The 18313-nt window shown below is 43.2% G+C and overlaps 1 protein-coding gene and 1 long non-coding RNA gene across 16 annotated transcripts in view; one reads left to right on the top strand and one right to left on the bottom strand.

Moving 5' to 3' along the window:
- Positions 1-16102, bottom strand: part of mat2al (methionine adenosyltransferase II, alpha-like) — a 43769-nt gene extending 27667 nt beyond the window's left edge. Inside the window, exons 1-4 of one of the 4 annotated variants that reach the window (XM_052458306.1) lie at positions 10257-12169; positions 9862-10042; positions 6858-7130; positions 6543-6740 (exon numbers count right to left, since the gene is read on the bottom strand). In XM_052458306.1, the coding sequence (XP_052314266.1) occupies positions 6543-6573 (31 nt within the window). In that variant the 5' untranslated portion in view covers positions 6574-6740; positions 6858-7130; positions 9862-10042; positions 10257-12169. Of the gene's footprint in view, positions 1-6542; positions 6741-6857; positions 7876-9861; positions 10043-10256; positions 12170-12203; positions 12327-12463; positions 12542-15864 lie in introns of those variants that run through there. The other 3 variants (XM_035758708.2, XM_052458305.1, XM_052458307.1) reach the window with 3 other exon arrangements.
- On the top strand, positions 7678-9560 carry LOC127906368 (uncharacterized). 12 transcript variants are annotated; one of them, XR_008061052.1, is made up of 7 exons: positions 7678-7825; positions 7902-8053; positions 8130-8205; positions 8358-8509; positions 8738-8965; positions 9042-9269; positions 9345-9485. It is a non-coding gene; the product is annotated as an uncharacterized LOC127906368 (long non-coding RNA). The 12 variants fall into 12 exon arrangements; XR_008061049.1 differs by lacking the exon at positions 9345-9485 and adding an exon at positions 9497-9560 and having other exon boundaries at positions 7776-7901; positions 7978-8053; XR_008061046.1 differs by having other exon boundaries at positions 7776-7901; positions 7978-8053.
- Positions 16103-18313: the final 2211 nt, after the last annotated feature.

The following is an 18313-nucleotide window of genomic DNA, read 5'->3' on the forward strand; positions in this document are numbered from 1 at the left end:
AGACAGTTTGCAAAATGATTTGGGGTCAGTAGAAAACTTTTAAAGGTAAGCTTTAAAAAAAACAAGAGATTGACATAGAGCCTTAGCAGTGGAAAAATGATATGAAGCAGTTTCAAAATGCCAGATAAGAAAAAGGTGAGCAAGAAGTCTGGGAAGGCAACCAGCTTTCTTGACCCCTCCACTGCACTAAAAATGTCTCAAAGCCAACCATGGTATCTCAATAGGAGCTGCTATATTTCACAGATTTGGACCAAGAACCATTAAACCACAGAGAAGTGCAACACTTGTGGGTTGCCTCTACGAATACAATGAAAATATCAAAACTGAAATTACAGACAGCGAATGGACATCTGGTGAGCAGACATTCATCAACCATAAAAGGGGTGTAAGCATTCAGCAGTGTCATGTGTGAGAACTACAGGGAATGACTCCTACTATCCTAAGTGTATCAGTGCAAGGAATGTGGTGTCCATACAGCAGTATTATTATTGTCCCCCTCCTAAAAAAAGGACACCGATGTAGAGTGGAAAAGATAGATTGTCAGACAAAAAGTAACAAATGGAAACAAGAGTACACCATAAAAAAGTGACATTTTGTATGAAAGTGTGGATCTGTGAAGATGCTTATTGATTAAGCATTGTTTATCAAGGACTGGCAGAACAACCAATTAGCAAAAGTGAAAGCCAACCTCCCAGACCACACAGTATTGGGTATCCTGAACTTTGCCAAGAACTACACTTGCAGGTACCAGCAAGAGGCCCAGGGGGCTTACTGGACCCACGAGAGTGCTACACAACACCCAGTGAGGTCATTGAAAGAAACCAAAGTCACCGTAGTCTGAAGCAAGCGCCTGGCACCATGAAGTTGCTTTGCATCAAAACAGACAAGGGCGGGGTAGTGGCAACCAGAAACCTCAGCTGCTTCTGGGATTCTTGTATCCATGGGATTAGAGTCAGTGACACTCGATTGTGTGTTGAGTAATGGAGAGGTAAAACGTCATCGTCTGCATGGTAAGTAACACAATGCTTACATAACGTAAATCATGTTTGATATTAAATGACATCTCAATAACCTCATGTGATTCTTTGTTTCCTTACCAGAACTTAGAAAGAGATGCAAGAGACAATATGGATGACATCACACACACACAGTGCTGGAGGAGTATTGATGATGGTGGTGTCAGAGATCTAATGATGTCATAAAGCCAGAGAACGGACTGTAAGTGAAAATAGGGTATACAGTGTAACACACACAATACTTGAAGCGTTTACTGATTATATTAATTTCACTATTGATTATTTTTGTCAATGATTTGACAGAACCCATTGTATTATTATAACTATTAAAAATATTGAAATGCTGTTTATCTTCTCTTCAGGAAGGTTCAACATGGCTATAAATGATAGGGAAATTGAGAAAAGTAGAAATAGATTTGGTTTCTATGCATGACAATTAAACATGCAGTGTCAATGTTACCTGTGCCACTTTGAATGACATGTAGATGTTTTGTTGATGCCAAGTGGTTATGGTCTCATTGTGCCTAACTACACATATGAAACTGCAAGAAAAATCATATTTAAAATGTATATCAAACCATTTTGACCCTGATGTCACACATCGGCCCCCTTATTTATAGAAAGACCCAATTAGGGTTAAGTGCCTTGCGGCACAGACAGATTTTTCACTTTGTCAACTCTAGGATTAAAACTAGAAACTTTGGTTACTGGCCCAACGCGCTAACCACTAGGCCACCTTCCGCCTCCTAACATGACAAATGTAACTGTAATATTATGTAGAAAGGTTTACCAAACGTTTAGCTGTGTGTGATCAAACCTACCACAACGTTTTAGAGGTAGGAGTATAGAGAGCACCTGAGTCCACAATTGGAGAGACTGGTTTCAGACTAAGGCACAATCCCAAATGGACCCCCAGACCATATAAACTTGACAGGTGCAATCAATATGATAATGTTTCCACCTTGTTGTCCTCTGATAGGTTGAAAGTTGAAGCTTCACCATATTGCTTATACCAATCAAATCCTCACAGATCTCCACAAATGCACAGAGTCTTGGTGTTCTTTGAGATTTGGCCTAGCTAGTCATGGGTGCACCTCAGCCACGCTCAAGGTCCTAAACTGCAATCGATAAAAGACAGTACTGTGCAGCCATCTTCATCGACCTGGCCAAATCTTTCGACTCTGTCAATCATCGCATTCTTATTTGCAGACTCAACAGCCTTGGTTTCTCAAATGACCGCCTCGCCTGGTTCACCATCTACTTCTCAGACAGAGTTCAGTGTGTCAAATCAGCAGGCCTGTTGTCCGGACCTCTGGTAGTCTATGGGGGTGCCACAGGGTTCAAATCTCAGGCTGACTCTTCTCTGTATGATGTCGTTCTTGCTGCTGGTGATTCTCTGATCCACCTCTACACAGACGACACCATTCTGTATAATACATCAATAAAATCTTTGGACACTGTGTAAACAAACCTCTAGCTTCAATGAGTCCACAACATACAACTCTCCTTCCGTGGCCTCCAACTGCTAGTAAAACTAAATGCATGCTTTTATTTTGTTGAATTTTACCCCTTTTTCTCCCCAATTTCGTGGTATCCAATTGTTTTAGTAGCTACTATCTTGTCTCATCGCTACAACTCCCGTACGACGAAGGTCCGATACACAACCCAACCAAGCCGCACTGCTTCTTAACACAGCGCGCATACAACCCGGAAGCCAGCCGCACCAATGTGTCGGAGGAAACACAGTATACACCTGGCAACCGCCCGGCCCGCTACAGGAGTCACTGGTGCACGATGAGACAAGGATATCCCTACCGGCCAAACCCTCCCTAACCCGCACGATGCTAGGCCAATTGTGCGTCGCCCCACTGACCTCCCAGTCTCGGCCGGTTACGACAGAGGCTGGGCGCGAACCCAGAGTCTCTGGTGGCACAGCTGGCGCTGCAGTACGGTGCTCTTAACCACTGCTCCACCCGGGTGGTCGCAGCCTGCACCCGCCCGCACGACTAGCATCACTACTTCGGACGGTTCTGAACTAGAATATTTGGACAGATGACTTTTGAAAGCCGATACCGATTAATGGAGGACAAAAAAAAGCAGATACCGATTAATCGGACGATTTTTAAAAATGTATTTGTAATAATGACAATTACAACAATACTGAATTAACACTTAATATAATACATCAATAAAATCAATTTAGCCTCAGATAATGAAACATGTTCAATTTGGTTAAAATAATGCAAAAACAAAGTGTTGGAGACAAAAGTAAAAGTGCAATATATGCCATGTAAGAAAGCTAACGTTTTAAGTTCCTTGCTCAGAACATGAGAACATATGAAAGCTGGTGGTTCCTTTTAACATGAGTCTTCAATATGAGTGAGTCCAAGTAAGAAGTTTTAAGTTGTAGTTATTATAGGACTATACCATTTGTATTTCATATACCTTTGACTATTGGATGTTCTTATAGGCACTTTACTATTGCCAGTGTAACAGTATAGATTCCGTAACTCTCCTCGCTCCTACCTGGGCTCGAACCAGGAACACAATGACAACAGCCACCTTCGAAGCAGCGTTACCCATGCAGAGCAAGGGGAACAACTACTCCAAGTCTCAGAGCCAGTAACGTTTGAAACACTATTGGCGCGCACCCCGCTAACTAGCTAGCCATTTCACATCACATCGTTACACCAGCCTAATCTCTGGAGTTGATAGGCTTGAAGTCATAAACAGCAGAGCTGCTGGCAAAACGCACAAAAGTGCTGTTTGAATGAATGCTTATGAGCCTGCTGGTGCCTACCATCGCTCAGACTGCTCTATCAAATCATAGACTTAATTATAACATAATAACACACAGAAATACGAGTCTTAGGTCATTAATATGGTCGAATCCGGAAACTATCATCTCGAAAACAAAACATTTATTATTTCAGTGAAATACAGAACCGTTCGGTATTTTATCTAACAGGTGGCATCCATAAGTCTAAATATTCCTGTTACATTGTACAACCTTCAATGTTATGTCATAATTACATAATATTCTGGCAAATTAGTTTGCAATGAGCCAGGCGGCCCAAACTGTTGCATATACCCTGACTCTGCGTGCAATGAACGCAAGAGAAGTGACACAATTTCACCTGGTTAATATTGCCTGCTAACCTGGATTTCTTTTAGCTAAATATGCAGGTTTAAAAATATATAACTCTGTGTATTGATTTTAAGAAAGGTATTAGTCTTTATGGTTAAGTACACGTTGGAGCAACGACAGTCCTTTTTAGCGAATGCGCACCGCATCGATTATATGCAATGCAGGACATGCTAGATAATCTAGTAAATCTAGTCATCAACCAAGTGTAGTTATAACTAGTGATTTTGATTAATTAAGTTTAATGCTAGCTAGCAAATTACCTTTATAACTAACTCTGACTTGTGTGTGTGGTTTGCTCCCATGATTTGGTAAATAGAGGAAATTTCCACGACAACCCCATAATGACAATAATTCACACCACTGAGTCAATACTTTGTAGAAGCACCTTTGGCAGCAATTACAGCTGTGAGTCTTTCTGGGTAAATTTTTAAGATTTCCACACCTGGATTGTGCAACATTTGCCCAGGAACATTTACAGTCTTCTTGGCAAGCAACTCCCGTGTGTTTAAGGTTATTGTTCTGCTGAAAGGTAAATTAATCTCCCAATGTCTGCTGGAAAGCAGACTGAAGACGTTTTCCACTAGGATTTTACCTGTGCTTATTTTTTTATCCTGGAAAACTCCCCAGTCCCAGTCCCAATTACAAGCATACCCATAACATTATTTAGCCACCACTATTCTTGAAAATATGTAGAGTGGTACTCAGTAAAGTGTTGTATTGGATTTGCCCCAAACACAACAATGTGTATTCAGGACAAAAAGTTAATTGCTTTCCCACATTTTTTACATTATTACTTTAGTGCCTTGATGCATGTTTTGGAATATTTTTTATTCTGTACAGGCTGTCTTTTCACCCTGTCAATTAGGTCAGTATTGTGGAGTAACTACAATGTTGTTGATCGATCCTCAGTTCTCCTATCACAGCCATTAAACTCTGTTTTAAACTCACCATTGGCCTCTTGGTGAAATCCCTGAGTGGTTTCCTTCCTCTTCAGCAACTGAGTTAGGAAGGACGTCTGTACCTTTGTAGTGACTGGGTGTATGTATACACTATCCAAAGTGTAATTGATAACTTCACCATACTAAAAAGACATATTCAATATCAGCTGTTTTAATTTTTACTCATCTACCAACAGGTGTCCTTTGTGAAGCATTGGAAAACCTCCCTGGTCTTTGTGGTTGAAATTCACTGCTTGACTGAGGGAGCTTACAGATAATTGTAAGTGTGGGGTCTAAAGATGAGGTACTCATTCAAAAAGTTATTAACTCAAGACTTTTCAGCTTTTTATTAAAATGTTAACCATGGTCCTTCTGTGGCTCAGTTGGTAGAGCATGGCGCTTGTAACGCCAGGGTAGTGGGTTCGATTCCCGGGACCACCCATACGTAGAATGTATGCACACATGACTGTAAGTCGCTTTGGATAAAAGCGTCAGCTAAATGGCATATATTATTTATATTATTTCGAAAAACATACTTCCACTTTGACATTCTGGGGTATTGTGTGTAGGCCAGTGACAAAAAAAAACTCTATATAATCCATTTTAAATTCAGGCTGTAACAACAAAATGTGGAAAAGGTCAAGGGGTGTGAACAGTTTCCGAAGGAACTGTATCTCTAATATGCGTGGGAGTATTTGGAACATATTTCCTCAATTAAAATCACTTCGAGCTGATTTGCTAGTGTTTTTATAGTATTTTATGTTCAACAACATAAAAACAAAAAATAAATAATTGTATATATTTTTTGCTCAGAATATTTGGGAGACCAAATAAAATCACTGTGGGCTGCTAGTTGGGGAACCCTGGTCTATAATCTAGATATGTAGAGATGATTAGATGATTAATCTGTTAACGAACCGTTTGCAAGGTCCTCTTGTTGAAGTCATTGCGTCACCTAAACTGTAGCTGTATATATTTCAATAATAAATAAAACAAATGTTGTACCTTATAATACTCTTTCATAAAGCAAATAAGTAACATAGCTGTGGTAATGCTAAAGTAAAAAAAGCACTCGTTGTTACTACTTCAGTCACCAGCTGGGGTGTGACATCACCAAATTGTCCAGACGCTGACGAATTATTCAAATGGAGATATGAAACTCTTCAAACCATTTGCATGTTTTCATTGTGAAACGCTTAAATAGATTAATAAATCAAATAAGATTACATTCTGTATTGTCGCCTCATATGCCCCCGAGTGACTGACTGGGCTGTTCTCGCCCCCTAGTGACTGACTGGGCTGTCTCAGTGGCTGCAGTAAATAGAGGTTTTACTGCTGTAAGAGATATTTAATCAACTTCAGCACTCTGCATCGGTACATCAAATATTCACATGAAAATGATTGTAACCATAAACAACAATAAAATTGCCACTATTTTACCTCCTGTTGTCTTCAGCAACTCATCCCTCATCTCCAATGTTGTCAGGAGGAAGTTGCTGGACAGGCATTCATATATCTGGACCACAGCAGCCTGGTGTCTGCATGGAGCTCCCGTGTGCCCTACTGAACAAATGCATGTCCGCAGTGTAGGCCTGGCCTGGTGTGGTGCCCTTCACCCTCTACTGCTTCTCCACACACCTGACAGACATTAGGAGAGAGAAGATATACAGCTTATAATAGAAGATACAACAAATAATAAAAGACCACATAATATTTAAAAAATGTATTACAAACCTGTATTTCATCACTATTTACCTGCTCAATGTCAGATGGGTTGACGCTACTATCCTGTGCCAGAAAATGTGAGTGCTGGAACATTTCCCAGCGGCCAAGGACAATGTCCGTCACCCATGCATCATAGTAAGCCTTCAGGCGCAGGGAGATTTAACACTTTCGTCCTCTGGAGGAGTTAACCCTTAAGGATCCACATGCTGCCTTATTGGTGTCACTCCCTCAGGTTGGCAGCTGAATGCCCAACACTTTAGACGAGTGAACAGTCAATGGAAGTAGGTCGTGAATTTCTTGTACCTGTAATTAGAGTAAAATATGTACTTGAACTATCACATACTGGTTACAAACTATAAAGGGAAAATGTATCCCAAATAACAACATATCCCAAACAAGGACTGGGTCAATTTAAATTAGAAAATACTAAAACTGAATAGTTACTGAGAATAAACCATAAGTTAATAGACTGCACCTCATTATACTGTTATACTACACTAATCTGGCTACAAATGTGTTTTGATCTGCCTGCTGATAGAGGGGCTCAACTATCTCTTCCCTGTCATACATGATGTCTTTGGGACAGGGAAGAGGGTCTGCCTGTCTCTCAAGTCTATGCCTCTCTCCACAGCCACACTGCCTGGAGTAGGTGGAAGGTGCAGAGGAGCAGTTTGGACCCTGGAAATGGCCTCCCTAATGCTCCCCTCTCTGCCTTGCAGTCATCTGTAATGAGGAGAGGATCAGCCTGACCACTCCCTGCAAAGGCATCCTCCCTAAGGATGTCCTTCAACAGTTGAAGACTGTTGCCTCATCCTCAGATTGAATAAGGAAACCCCAAGGGGGAGACCGCCAGCACAGATGTGGGTAAGAGAAGAAAAAAAGTAAACCTCTGCAGTTCTCTTGTTCCATGTTCCCAGAGAAATCAATGAAGCAGAGCTTTTCACTGTGTCTGGCCTGATGGACACGCTTCATCAGTGGGGAATAGACAGCCACGCGAGGTGTTCTTACAGAGGTTCTCACTGTGTCTGGCCTGATGGACACGCTTCATCAGTGGGGAATAGACAGCCACGCGAGGTGTTCTTACAGAGGTTCTCACTGTGTCTGGCCTGATGGACACGCTTCATCAGTGGGGAATAGACAGCCACGCAAGGTGTTCTTACAGAGGTTCTCACTGTGTCTGGCCTGATGGACACGCTTCATCAGTGGGGAATAGACAGCCACGCGAGGTGTTCTTACAGAGGTTCTCACTGTGTCTGGCCTGATGGACACGCTTCATCAGTGGGGAATAGACAGTCACGCGAGGTGTTCTTACAGAGGTTCTCACTGTGTCTGGCCTGATGGACACGCTTCATCAGTGGGGAATAGACAGCCACGCGAGGTGTTCTTACAGAGGTTCTCACTGTGTCTGGCCTGATGGACACGCTTCATCAGTGGGGAATAGACAGCCACACGAGGTGTTCTTACAGAGGTTCTCACTGTGTCTGGCCTGATGGACACGCTTCATCAGTGGGGAATAGACAGCCACACGAGGTGTTCTTACAGAGGTTCTCACTGTGTCTGGCCTGATGGACACGCTTCATCAGTGGGGAATAGACAGCCACGCGAGGTGTTCTTACAGAGGTTCTCACTGTGTCTGGCCTGATGGACACGCTTCATCAGTGGGGAATAGACAGCCACACGAGGTGTTCTTACAGAGGTTCTCACTGTGTCTGGCCTGATGGACACGCTTCATCAGTGGGGAATAGACAGCCACACGAGGTGTTCTTACAGAGGTTCTCACTGTGTCTGGCCTGATGGACACGCTTCATCAGTGGGGAATAGACAGCCACGCGAGGTGTTCTTACAGAGGTTCTCACTGTGTCTGGCCTGATGGACACGCTTCATCAGTGGGGAATAGACAGCCACGCGAGGTGTTCTTACAGAGGTTCTCACTGTGTCTGGCCTGATGGACACGCTTCATCAGTGGGGAATAGACAGCCACGCGAGGTGTTCTTACAGAGGTTCTCACTGTGTCTGGCCTGATGGACACGCTTCATCAGTGGGGAATAGACAGCCACGCGAGGTGTTCTTACAGAGGTTCTCACTGTGTCTGGCCTGATGGACACGCTTCATCAGTGGGGAATAGACAGCCACGCGAGGTGTTCTTACAGAGGTTCTCACTGTGTCTGGCCTGATGGACACGCTTCATCAGTGGGGAATAGATAGCCACGCGAGGTGTTCTTACAGAGGTTCTCACTGTGTCTGGCCTGATGGACACGCTTCATCAGTGGGGAATAGACAGCCACGCGAGGTGTTCTTACAGAGGTTCTCACTGTGTCTGGCCTGATGGACACGCTTCATCAGTGGGGAATAGACAGCCACGCGAGGTGTTCTTACAGAGGTTCTCACTGTGTCTGGCCTGATGGACACGCTTCATCAGTGGGGAATAGACAGCCACACGAGGTGTTCTTACAGAGGTTCTCACTGTGTCGGACCTGATGGACACGCTTCATCAGTGGGAATAGACAGCCACGCGAGGTGTTCTTACAGAGGTTCTCACTGTGTCTGGCCTGATGGACACGCTTCATCAGTGGGGAATAGACAGCCACGCGAGGTGTTCTTACAGAGGTTCTCACTGTGTCTGGCCTGATGGACACGCTTCATCAGTGGGGAATAGACAGTCACGCGAGGTGTTCTTACAGAGGTTCTCACTGTGTCTGGCCTGATGGACACGCTTCATCAGTGGGGAATAGATAGCCACGCGAGGTGTTCCTACAAGAGGTTCTCTATCTTGGCCCAGATATCGCCAGCACCTAAGAATATACTCCTCAACATGCCTCTCAGGCATATTCTGTTCCCCATATGCCTGCCTGAACACACTGTGGTACAATCTGTGCAAAAAGTAAAAGTAGCACAATGATGTGTCCACAAGTTCACTACTAATACTGTAAAACATACCACGATACAAAAGGAAATTATGATAATCATCATAACACAAGACTGTCCTGAATTCTAAAAATATCACCCAGTTTCTTTGGCACCTTCCCTAACTTACCGATAGCAGAACTGAAGGTCTGGACAGAGGGATCGGTTTGCCGTGGTGAAGATGTAGTCCTTTCCGTCGTTCTTCGGGACTGTCAGGGCAGACCCCGATTGTAAACTTACTGTATTGGCTGATGTAACTGGATGAAGTTGATGATCTGCTCAGATGCGGACTGTCCTTTTGCAGGCACGTTCTGACCCCCCCACCCACACACACAAAATATCAGCATTGACTGTAGCTTAAATGGATATAGTTGTATTGAATGTGTAAGAAATAGCTATGCAAAGGGCCAGATGGTTAACCATTCACAATAACTGCAGTTCGTTATTAGCCTACTCAGTCAATAAGCACCAGCCGGACAGACTGTCTAGCTAAATTAGCTACAGAAAGTACTGTAGAAATCTCACCTTTCTGCAGCAGGTACCTCTGGCCGGGCAGCTTCATCTTGTAGCTGGTCGAGGGACTAACTTACTTCCACTAGCTACTACTAGCTAACATGACTATAGCCAGTAGCCAGTTAGGGCTAGCTAGCCAGCCTGCTAGCTTGCTACCAGTCAGCAGTAACGTTAGCCGGCTAATGCTAGCTATCCAGGTGGTGCAAGCAACTATGTTCAGTTGTTGTAGAGTTCGTCCTATTGGCATGCTTGTTTTCAACTGTCTCCATCTCCTCCTGACAATGATCACACCCCCCAGTCTAATGTTTCCCTACAAATGTCAATGTACTATTTAGCCTTGTGACTACACTTTCCTCCCTTCGACCTGAGGACCTCCCTGCCACCAACTTTTCCTGGATCAGGTGACTTCCCTTTCTCTCCCTGGTTCCACAACTCTTTGCCATTTGTTTTTAACCACTGTTCTTATTAACCCCTTGGCTTCTGCTTTACTGATTGACAATTCAATCTCAACACTGGGATGTTTAAGAGCCTGCTTGGTGATAACATCCACCTCCTCATTCCCCTCTACTCCCACATGAGCTGGTACCCAGAGGAACATCACAAATACCACGACCTGTTTCACCCTATACAAACACTGCAAAACCTCATACAACACATCCTGTCTGCTCTGAGACACAAATTAATTTAAGCTCATCAATGCTGCACAGGAGTCAGAGCAGATGACTACTCTGTCTGGCCTCACCTCCTCCACCTACTCTGCAGCCAATAGTATGGCCAACAACTCCATTGTGTAAACAGATAAATGATCTGTGGCTCTTTTTGTCACTGCCACCTTAAACTCAGGAACACCAAAAGCTGCACCTGTCATGCCTGTTTTAGGGTCCTTAGATCCATCTGGATGGATCTAAAAAAGCATTGTACTGTGTTCTTAAATGTTCACTTACAACTGAATCTACTCCTTCCTCAACTCTTAGCCTCTCAAGCAACCTTAGATCTATCACTGGCTGAGGGAGAAACCAAGGTAGAATAGCAGGAAGAACCACTGAGGGGCTAAACTCCCTCCCAAACAACCCCAAGCTCTCTCGCCATTGCCTATCCACCCAAAGCTTGTATTCAGATTTTGTTTGTCCCTATAGCACTCTGCTGCCGACACTGCAGCTCAACCCAGACTAAGCAAATACCTGCTATGCACTGTTAATATTATATTAGGCGGTGTGTACTTCCAGTTATGAATTAAATGAAAAATGGGATAAATGTTGTTATTTGTTTTCTGTTACTCGATGCCGAAATTGGACACCATAAACGAAAAAATAAGCTGATATCCGATTTCCGTTTTCAACTACAATTATTAATTTCCTTGTTTGGCCTTGACAAGCACAAGCCTTGACAAGATAATAAGAAAAATGAATTATCCATTAGCACATGGACCTTACAGATGTAGTATGTTAATTTGATCACTCTTTTGTTGCTGCAAACTTGTAGTGTATTTTAGCTTTAAAAAAGGTTCTAAAGTTTTAATTTCCACTTTCAAAATTTCAGAATTGAATATGCCCCAATGAAAAATGTATCAACACCTACAAACATATCCATTAATTATATTCCACATAATAATTCACATTTCTTGTTACTGCAGGACAATTAACTTGCTGTAGCAAATTGGCTAATATTAAGATCCTACATTGTAAGTCACATCATGTAGTGTAGGAGACAGTAGTCAAATAGAAGCAGACAGTTACACAGTTGCATCTTATTGTCAAATCCTGGAAGAAACACCAGCCCTACATATAAGTCGCTTTCACTTAGTCTTTCACCTCATGCTATATCTGTCAAAACCAAATTACTGTATTTTCTAATTAAATTGTGGATGTTCTCTTGCACAGATTAGATATACCACTGCTAAATGCATGAACAGGCTGGTAACCCTGGCTGAGGCTAAATCTGCTCTGTGAGTGACTGTACCTTTGGAGGAGTGATCGTAACCAATCTTCTTAACGGTGTTCCTGACCACCTCCACGAGGTCCACTACACCCTTGGAGGTGACCTCTCCACACAGCATGATCATACCAGTCTTCGTAACAGTTTCTAGTGCCGAAAGAGGTCAGTAATGTTGAGGTGAAAGGTCATTCAGATATGAAATAATGAAAAACAACTATTGATAAAGTCTTGTTTGTCTATTAACATATAAGAGCTTTAGAGAATGTAAAACTGGATAAACTTACCACAAGCCACTTTGGAGTCAGGGTCCAGAGTTAGGTATGCATCAAGGACAGCATCACTTATTTGGTCACACATTTTGTCTGGGGAAAAATGATATGGTTTAATAAATATTGATATCCTATGTGCTAAAAAATAAATATATATTCTGTGTGACAGTAATTAATGTAAAGTCATTTGCATTCATACAGAGCTACTTGAGAGCTCGCCAGTTTGTAGTCCTAAAAAAACAGAAATTAGTTACCTCTGGTTCGTTCAGCCATTCCTATGGGGAAAATTAATGGGGCAAGAATGGGGTTATGGGATAAATGCCGAAAATTAGGTCTGAGGTTCACACAGGCTTATGAGATCTACATTTTGTTCTATGAGATCATATCAGTCAGTTAACATGACCTTAATAAACTATGAAGCCTTTATGTGCTTGTTTTGATTGAATAAATGCTTCAAAATGCACAAAAAAGGGACATTAGCTGAAGATTAGCACATGGAACAAAACGTATAAGATCTCCTAAGCCTGTGCTTACCACAGACCTTATTTTGGGCGTCTATCCCAAAATCCCATTAATTTCTCCATAGGCTTTGGGCAACAAGACGTGACGGAGTTAGTGCCTACAAAAATACACCATTACTATGGCTCTCTATAGCAGGACCGGCTCCAAGCATAAGCGAAATAAGCAGTCGCTTAGGGCCCTAGGCCATTAGGGGGGGCCCTCTGACCAAAAAACAAACCACATACATATATACACACTGCTCAAAAAAATAAAGGGAACACTAAAATAACACATCCTAGATCTGAATGAATGAAATATTCTTATTAAATACTTTTTTCTTTACATAATTGAATGTGCTAACAACAAAATCACACAAAAATTATCAATGGAAATCAAATTTATCAACCCATGGAGGTCTGGATTTGGAGTCACACTCAAAATTAAAGTGGAAAACCACACTACAGGCTGATCCAACTTTGATGTAATGTCCTTAAAACAAGTCCAAATGAGACTCAGTAGTGTGTGTGGCCTCCACGTGCCTGTATGACCTCCCTACAACGCCTGGGCATGCTCCTGATGAGGTGGCGGATGGTCTCCTGAGGGATCTCCTCCCAGACCTGGACGAAAGCATCCGCCAACTCCTGGACAGTCGGTGGATGGAGCGAGACATAATGTCCCAGATGTGCTCAATTGGATTCAGGTCTGGGGAACGGGCGGGCCAGTCCATAGCACCAATGCCTTCCTCTTGTAGGAACTGCTGACACACTCCAGCCACATGAGGTCTAGCATTGTCTTGCATTAGGAGGAACCCAGGGCCAACCACACCAGCATATGGTCTCACAAGGGGTCTGAGGATCTCATCTCGGTACCTGATGGCAGTCAGGCTACCTCTGGCGAGCACATGGAGGGCTGTGCGGCCCCCCAAAGAAATGCCACCCCACACCATGACTGACCCTCCGCCAAACCGGTCATGCTGGAGGATGTTGCAGGCAGCAGAACGTTCTCCACGGCATCTCCAGACGGTCACATGTGCTCAGTGTGAACCTGCTTTCATCTGTGAAGAGCACAGGGCGCCAGTGGCGAATTTGCCAATCTTGGTGTTCTCTGGAAGCACAACCCCCACCTGTGGACGTCGGGCCCTCATACCACCCTCATGGAGACTGTTTCTGACCGTTTGAGCAGACACATGCACATTTGTGGCCTGCTGGAGGTCATTTTGCAGGACTCTGGCAGTGCTCCTCCTTGCACAAAGGCGGAGGTAGCGGTCCTGCTGCTGGGTTGTTGCCCTTCGACGGCCTCCTCCACGTCTCCTGATGTACTGGCCTGTCTCCTGGTAGCGCCTCCATGCTCTGGACACTACGCTCACAGACACAGCAAACCTTCTTGTCACATCTCGCATTGATGTGCCATCCTGGATGAGCTGCACTACCTGAGCCACTTGTGTGGGTTGTAGACTCTGTCTCATGCTACCACTGGAGTGAAAGCACCGCCAGCATTCAAAAGTGACCAAAACATCAGCCAGGAAGCATAGGAACTGGTCTGTGGTCCCCACCTGCCAAACCACTCCTTTATTGGGGGTGTCTTGCTAAATGCCTATAATTTCCACCTGTTGTCTATTCCATTTGCACAAAAGCATGTGAAATTTATTGTCAATCAGTGTTGCTTCCTAAGTGGACAGTTTGATTTCACAGAAGTGTGATTGACTTGGAGTTCCATTGTGTTGTTTAAGTGTTCCCTTTATTTTTTTGAGCAGTTTTTTATTTTGATTTATTTTACCTTTATTTAACCAGGCAAGTCAGTTAAGAACAAATTCTTATTTTCAATGACGGCCTAACAGTGGGTTAACTGCCTTGTTCAGGTGGCAGAACGACAGATTTGTACCTTGTCAGCTCGGGGGTTTGAACTCGCAACCTTCCGGTTACTAGTCCAACGCTCTAACCACTGCTGCCAGGGAACTCAGTCGGGGTCTCAACTTACTGTTGAGAGTTAGAATACACAAGGTGCAAGTTCGAAATGTATTTGTGCATCAGCAATTTTTCTGTTGTTATTTTAGTCACTGACAGTCACTCAATTAGCATTGTCAGCGAAGCAATTTTTTATTTATTGGTAAATGTGTCTAGCCAGCTATCTAAACTTGTAGTAATCATGGCCAAATACCAATCAGGCACACAGTACAGGTGCCCAGGGTCCATGACCTCCATGGGGCCCCCCGTTGATTTTGTTAGTCACTCTCACTCTGGCATAAATCATGGCAAAATGTGTAGAATTGCAGGAAATTAGCTTTAAAACTATTGTGAATCCACCCGAAACTGAAGGGTCCATGCTATCTGGGAACCTTAGGACATCCCTACCCCCATTGAAGTTGACATTTAAAATGGTTAATGTTGGGTAAGGGTAGGGTTAAGGTTCGGGACGTCCCAAGGTTCCCGGATAGTATGGATGGGTTGACAGACATTTTTCCAAAGCCCTGCAGATGATGTAACATCGTACAATCATCTGAAAGTCTTGCGAGTTTACTACTGCAGATGCGCATGTGGAAGTGAAAGTTTACGTGAGAAACACTCGCTTCACGACACTTCGATACAGCTACGACCGGAAGTGACTTTTTCGTAGCAGGTTAGGGCTATTAGGTTAAGGGTTAGCAATAATCCTCCATATATCGGGGTGTTGTGAAAAGAATGTGTCCCAGTTTAAACAGTAAGCACGATCCGATAATAAAAACAGACACTACTATCCATGCTTAACAGTATGCAATGCTGGTATTAGCCCTCAAACTGACATCCATAACAGAGAAAGAGCACATGTCATGCACGAGTAAAGCTACGTGTGATAGTTCAGTCGGCTAAATGTGCTACACTCGTACAACAACATTAGATACAACATAGCCTACAAACGCATGGGAAGTAACCACCAACCAGAATGTCCCTCTCCAACTGACTCCGATGTAAAAAGGAATGTTTTCCCACTGGGTCTGTTGCCGCTGGGATTCATCTTCAGTTGGTCGGTTGAACAAGTGCTACAATCAAAAGCTTGTTGAATTTGAAGTTAGAACTGAAACAGATGCTATATATATAGGCTACTTACTATCGTATCGACTAATCATTAACCTACAGTAGGCGACAATATTTTAAGTTCTGCTTCTGATCTAGCGCCGCCTACTGGAAATGTATAGTGATGCACGACTCCAGGATTGTTGGAGTCGACTCCGACTCCTTTGGTTGGAATCGACTCTTGCTCGACTCCCAAAACACGTTGAAACGATTGTGCAAACACGTACACACCACTTCATTATTGCAGAGTCCTACTAGTAAGACTACACATTTGCGTTCTGGAGGACTGACATGTGCATGATGCTGCCCATTTGCTCATCAATTTAGTCTATAGAAGGCCTATCCTGTTTGAATATAGGTGATGTGTAAGAACTACAATATCTCAGTTATATTCATGCTGTTCAGCCTTGACTGATCCCCCGGCGCACTCCACGCTGATAACCCTATTATGTGCTATGTTATATCCCTATTGGACAGGTATTACTAGAGATGTTGGTTATGTAATTATTATAAACTGGGTGGTTCGAGTCCTGTCCTGAATGCTGATTGGCTGACAGCGTGGTATATCAGACCATATAACATGTGTATGACAAAACATGTATTTTTACTGCTTTGATGGCCAATATACCACGGCGAATGGCTGTATCCAGACACTCCATGTCATGCATAAGAACAGCCCTCAGCCATGGTATATTGTCAGTTGGCTTTTCATAGCCGATCATTCAGAGTTTCTCTACCGCTCCTGCTGTCTCTAGAGAGTTGAAAACAGCAGGTCTGGGACAGGTAGCACGTCCAATGAACAGGTCAGGGTTCCATAGCTGCAGGCAGAACAGTTGAAACTGGAGCAGCAGCACGACCAGGTAGACTGGGGACAGCAAGGAGTCATTAGGCCAGGTATGCCTGAAGCTTGGTCCCAGGACTCAGGTCCTCTGAGAGAGAGAAAGAAAGAAAGAGAGGAATAATTAGACAGTATACTTAAATTCACACAGGACACCAGATAGACAGGAGAAATACTCCAGATATAACAGACTGACCCTAGCCCCCCGACACAAACTATTGCAGCATAAATGCGGCAGTTTTAACTTGTTGTAGCCTATCAACCAAGACCATGCCAATAGTGTACTGCATTGTAGCTAGAAGCTAGATCATCCTTGCTGACCTTGCTGTCAGAGGTGGAATATTTTATGTGTGTGTGTGTGTGTGTGAGAGAGAGGGGGGTAGGGGTCAATTATTCCTAACCCAACTGCCGTTTGGAGCTCTGTATCGAAGAACCATTCCATTGGATGGGTGACCATTCCATGTGCTGGCAATCAGGTTCAGATACCACATCCTGTCAGAGGATGGGGTGTCTAAATCTGTGTCACAGAGCTCAGCGACAGTATGAGTCCAGTAGGGCCCATCAATTTCTTAACAATATCCATTTACAACCGTATACTGTACTGGAATAGATGGAGTTACAAGGACAGATTTCACCACAAATCAAGGGGATATCATATGGGTTACACATACCTACAGTAGTCTTTTCCTACTGTTTGATGGCCAAAGAAAGGGGAATGTTTCATGTGAAATTGTTTATTTTCTTCAAGTTATACCCTATTTAGAGAAGAAGAGTGATTCAGTTTTACTATAAAATACAGTAACACTCAAACATGTCAAAACATTTAGACTGCATTGAGGGAGGGAATATCTGTCTCTTTAAAATAACAAGAGTGGAGCTTATTTCCATAAATAAGTGTATGCCCTCCTCTTCCTGGTACTAGCCTCATGTTTGGAACAGAGCGATCTGAACAACATGGCCAGCCATGGAAATCAAATCAAATTGTATTAGTCATATGCTTCATAAATAACAAGTGTGGACTAACAGTGAAATGCTTACTGACGGGCCCTTTCCAACATTGCAGAGAAAAATAAAATAGAGAAATAATCAAATAAAACACGTAATAATAGATACACAATGAGGAACGATAAGGTAGCTCTACAGTACAGGGGATACCAGTACCGAGTCAATGTGCAAGGCTACAAGGTACATAATTGAGGTAGATATGTACATATGAATAGGAATAAAGTAACAGATAGAAAAACAGTAGCCGCAGAGTGTGATGAATCAAAAAAGTTAGAGCAAAAAGAGTCAATGCAGATAGTCCGGGTAACTATTTAACTAACTATTTAGCATTCTTATGAAATCAGATGTAGCTTATGTAGCAAGCAAGTGACTTCACTTTTTATTGCCTTCAAGATCTGCAGTTCCTTTGCTAACAGCCCCCTGATAAATAAAGTGACCTTTGACCAGTGCTGACCTGCATCAGGTGCTAGG

The sequence above is a fragment of the Oncorhynchus keta genome, chromosome 12 (assembly GCF_023373465.1).
Source record: "Oncorhynchus keta strain PuntledgeMale-10-30-2019 chromosome 12, Oket_V2, whole genome shotgun sequence".
NCBI lineage: Eukaryota > Metazoa > Chordata > Actinopteri > Salmoniformes > Salmonidae > Oncorhynchus > Oncorhynchus keta.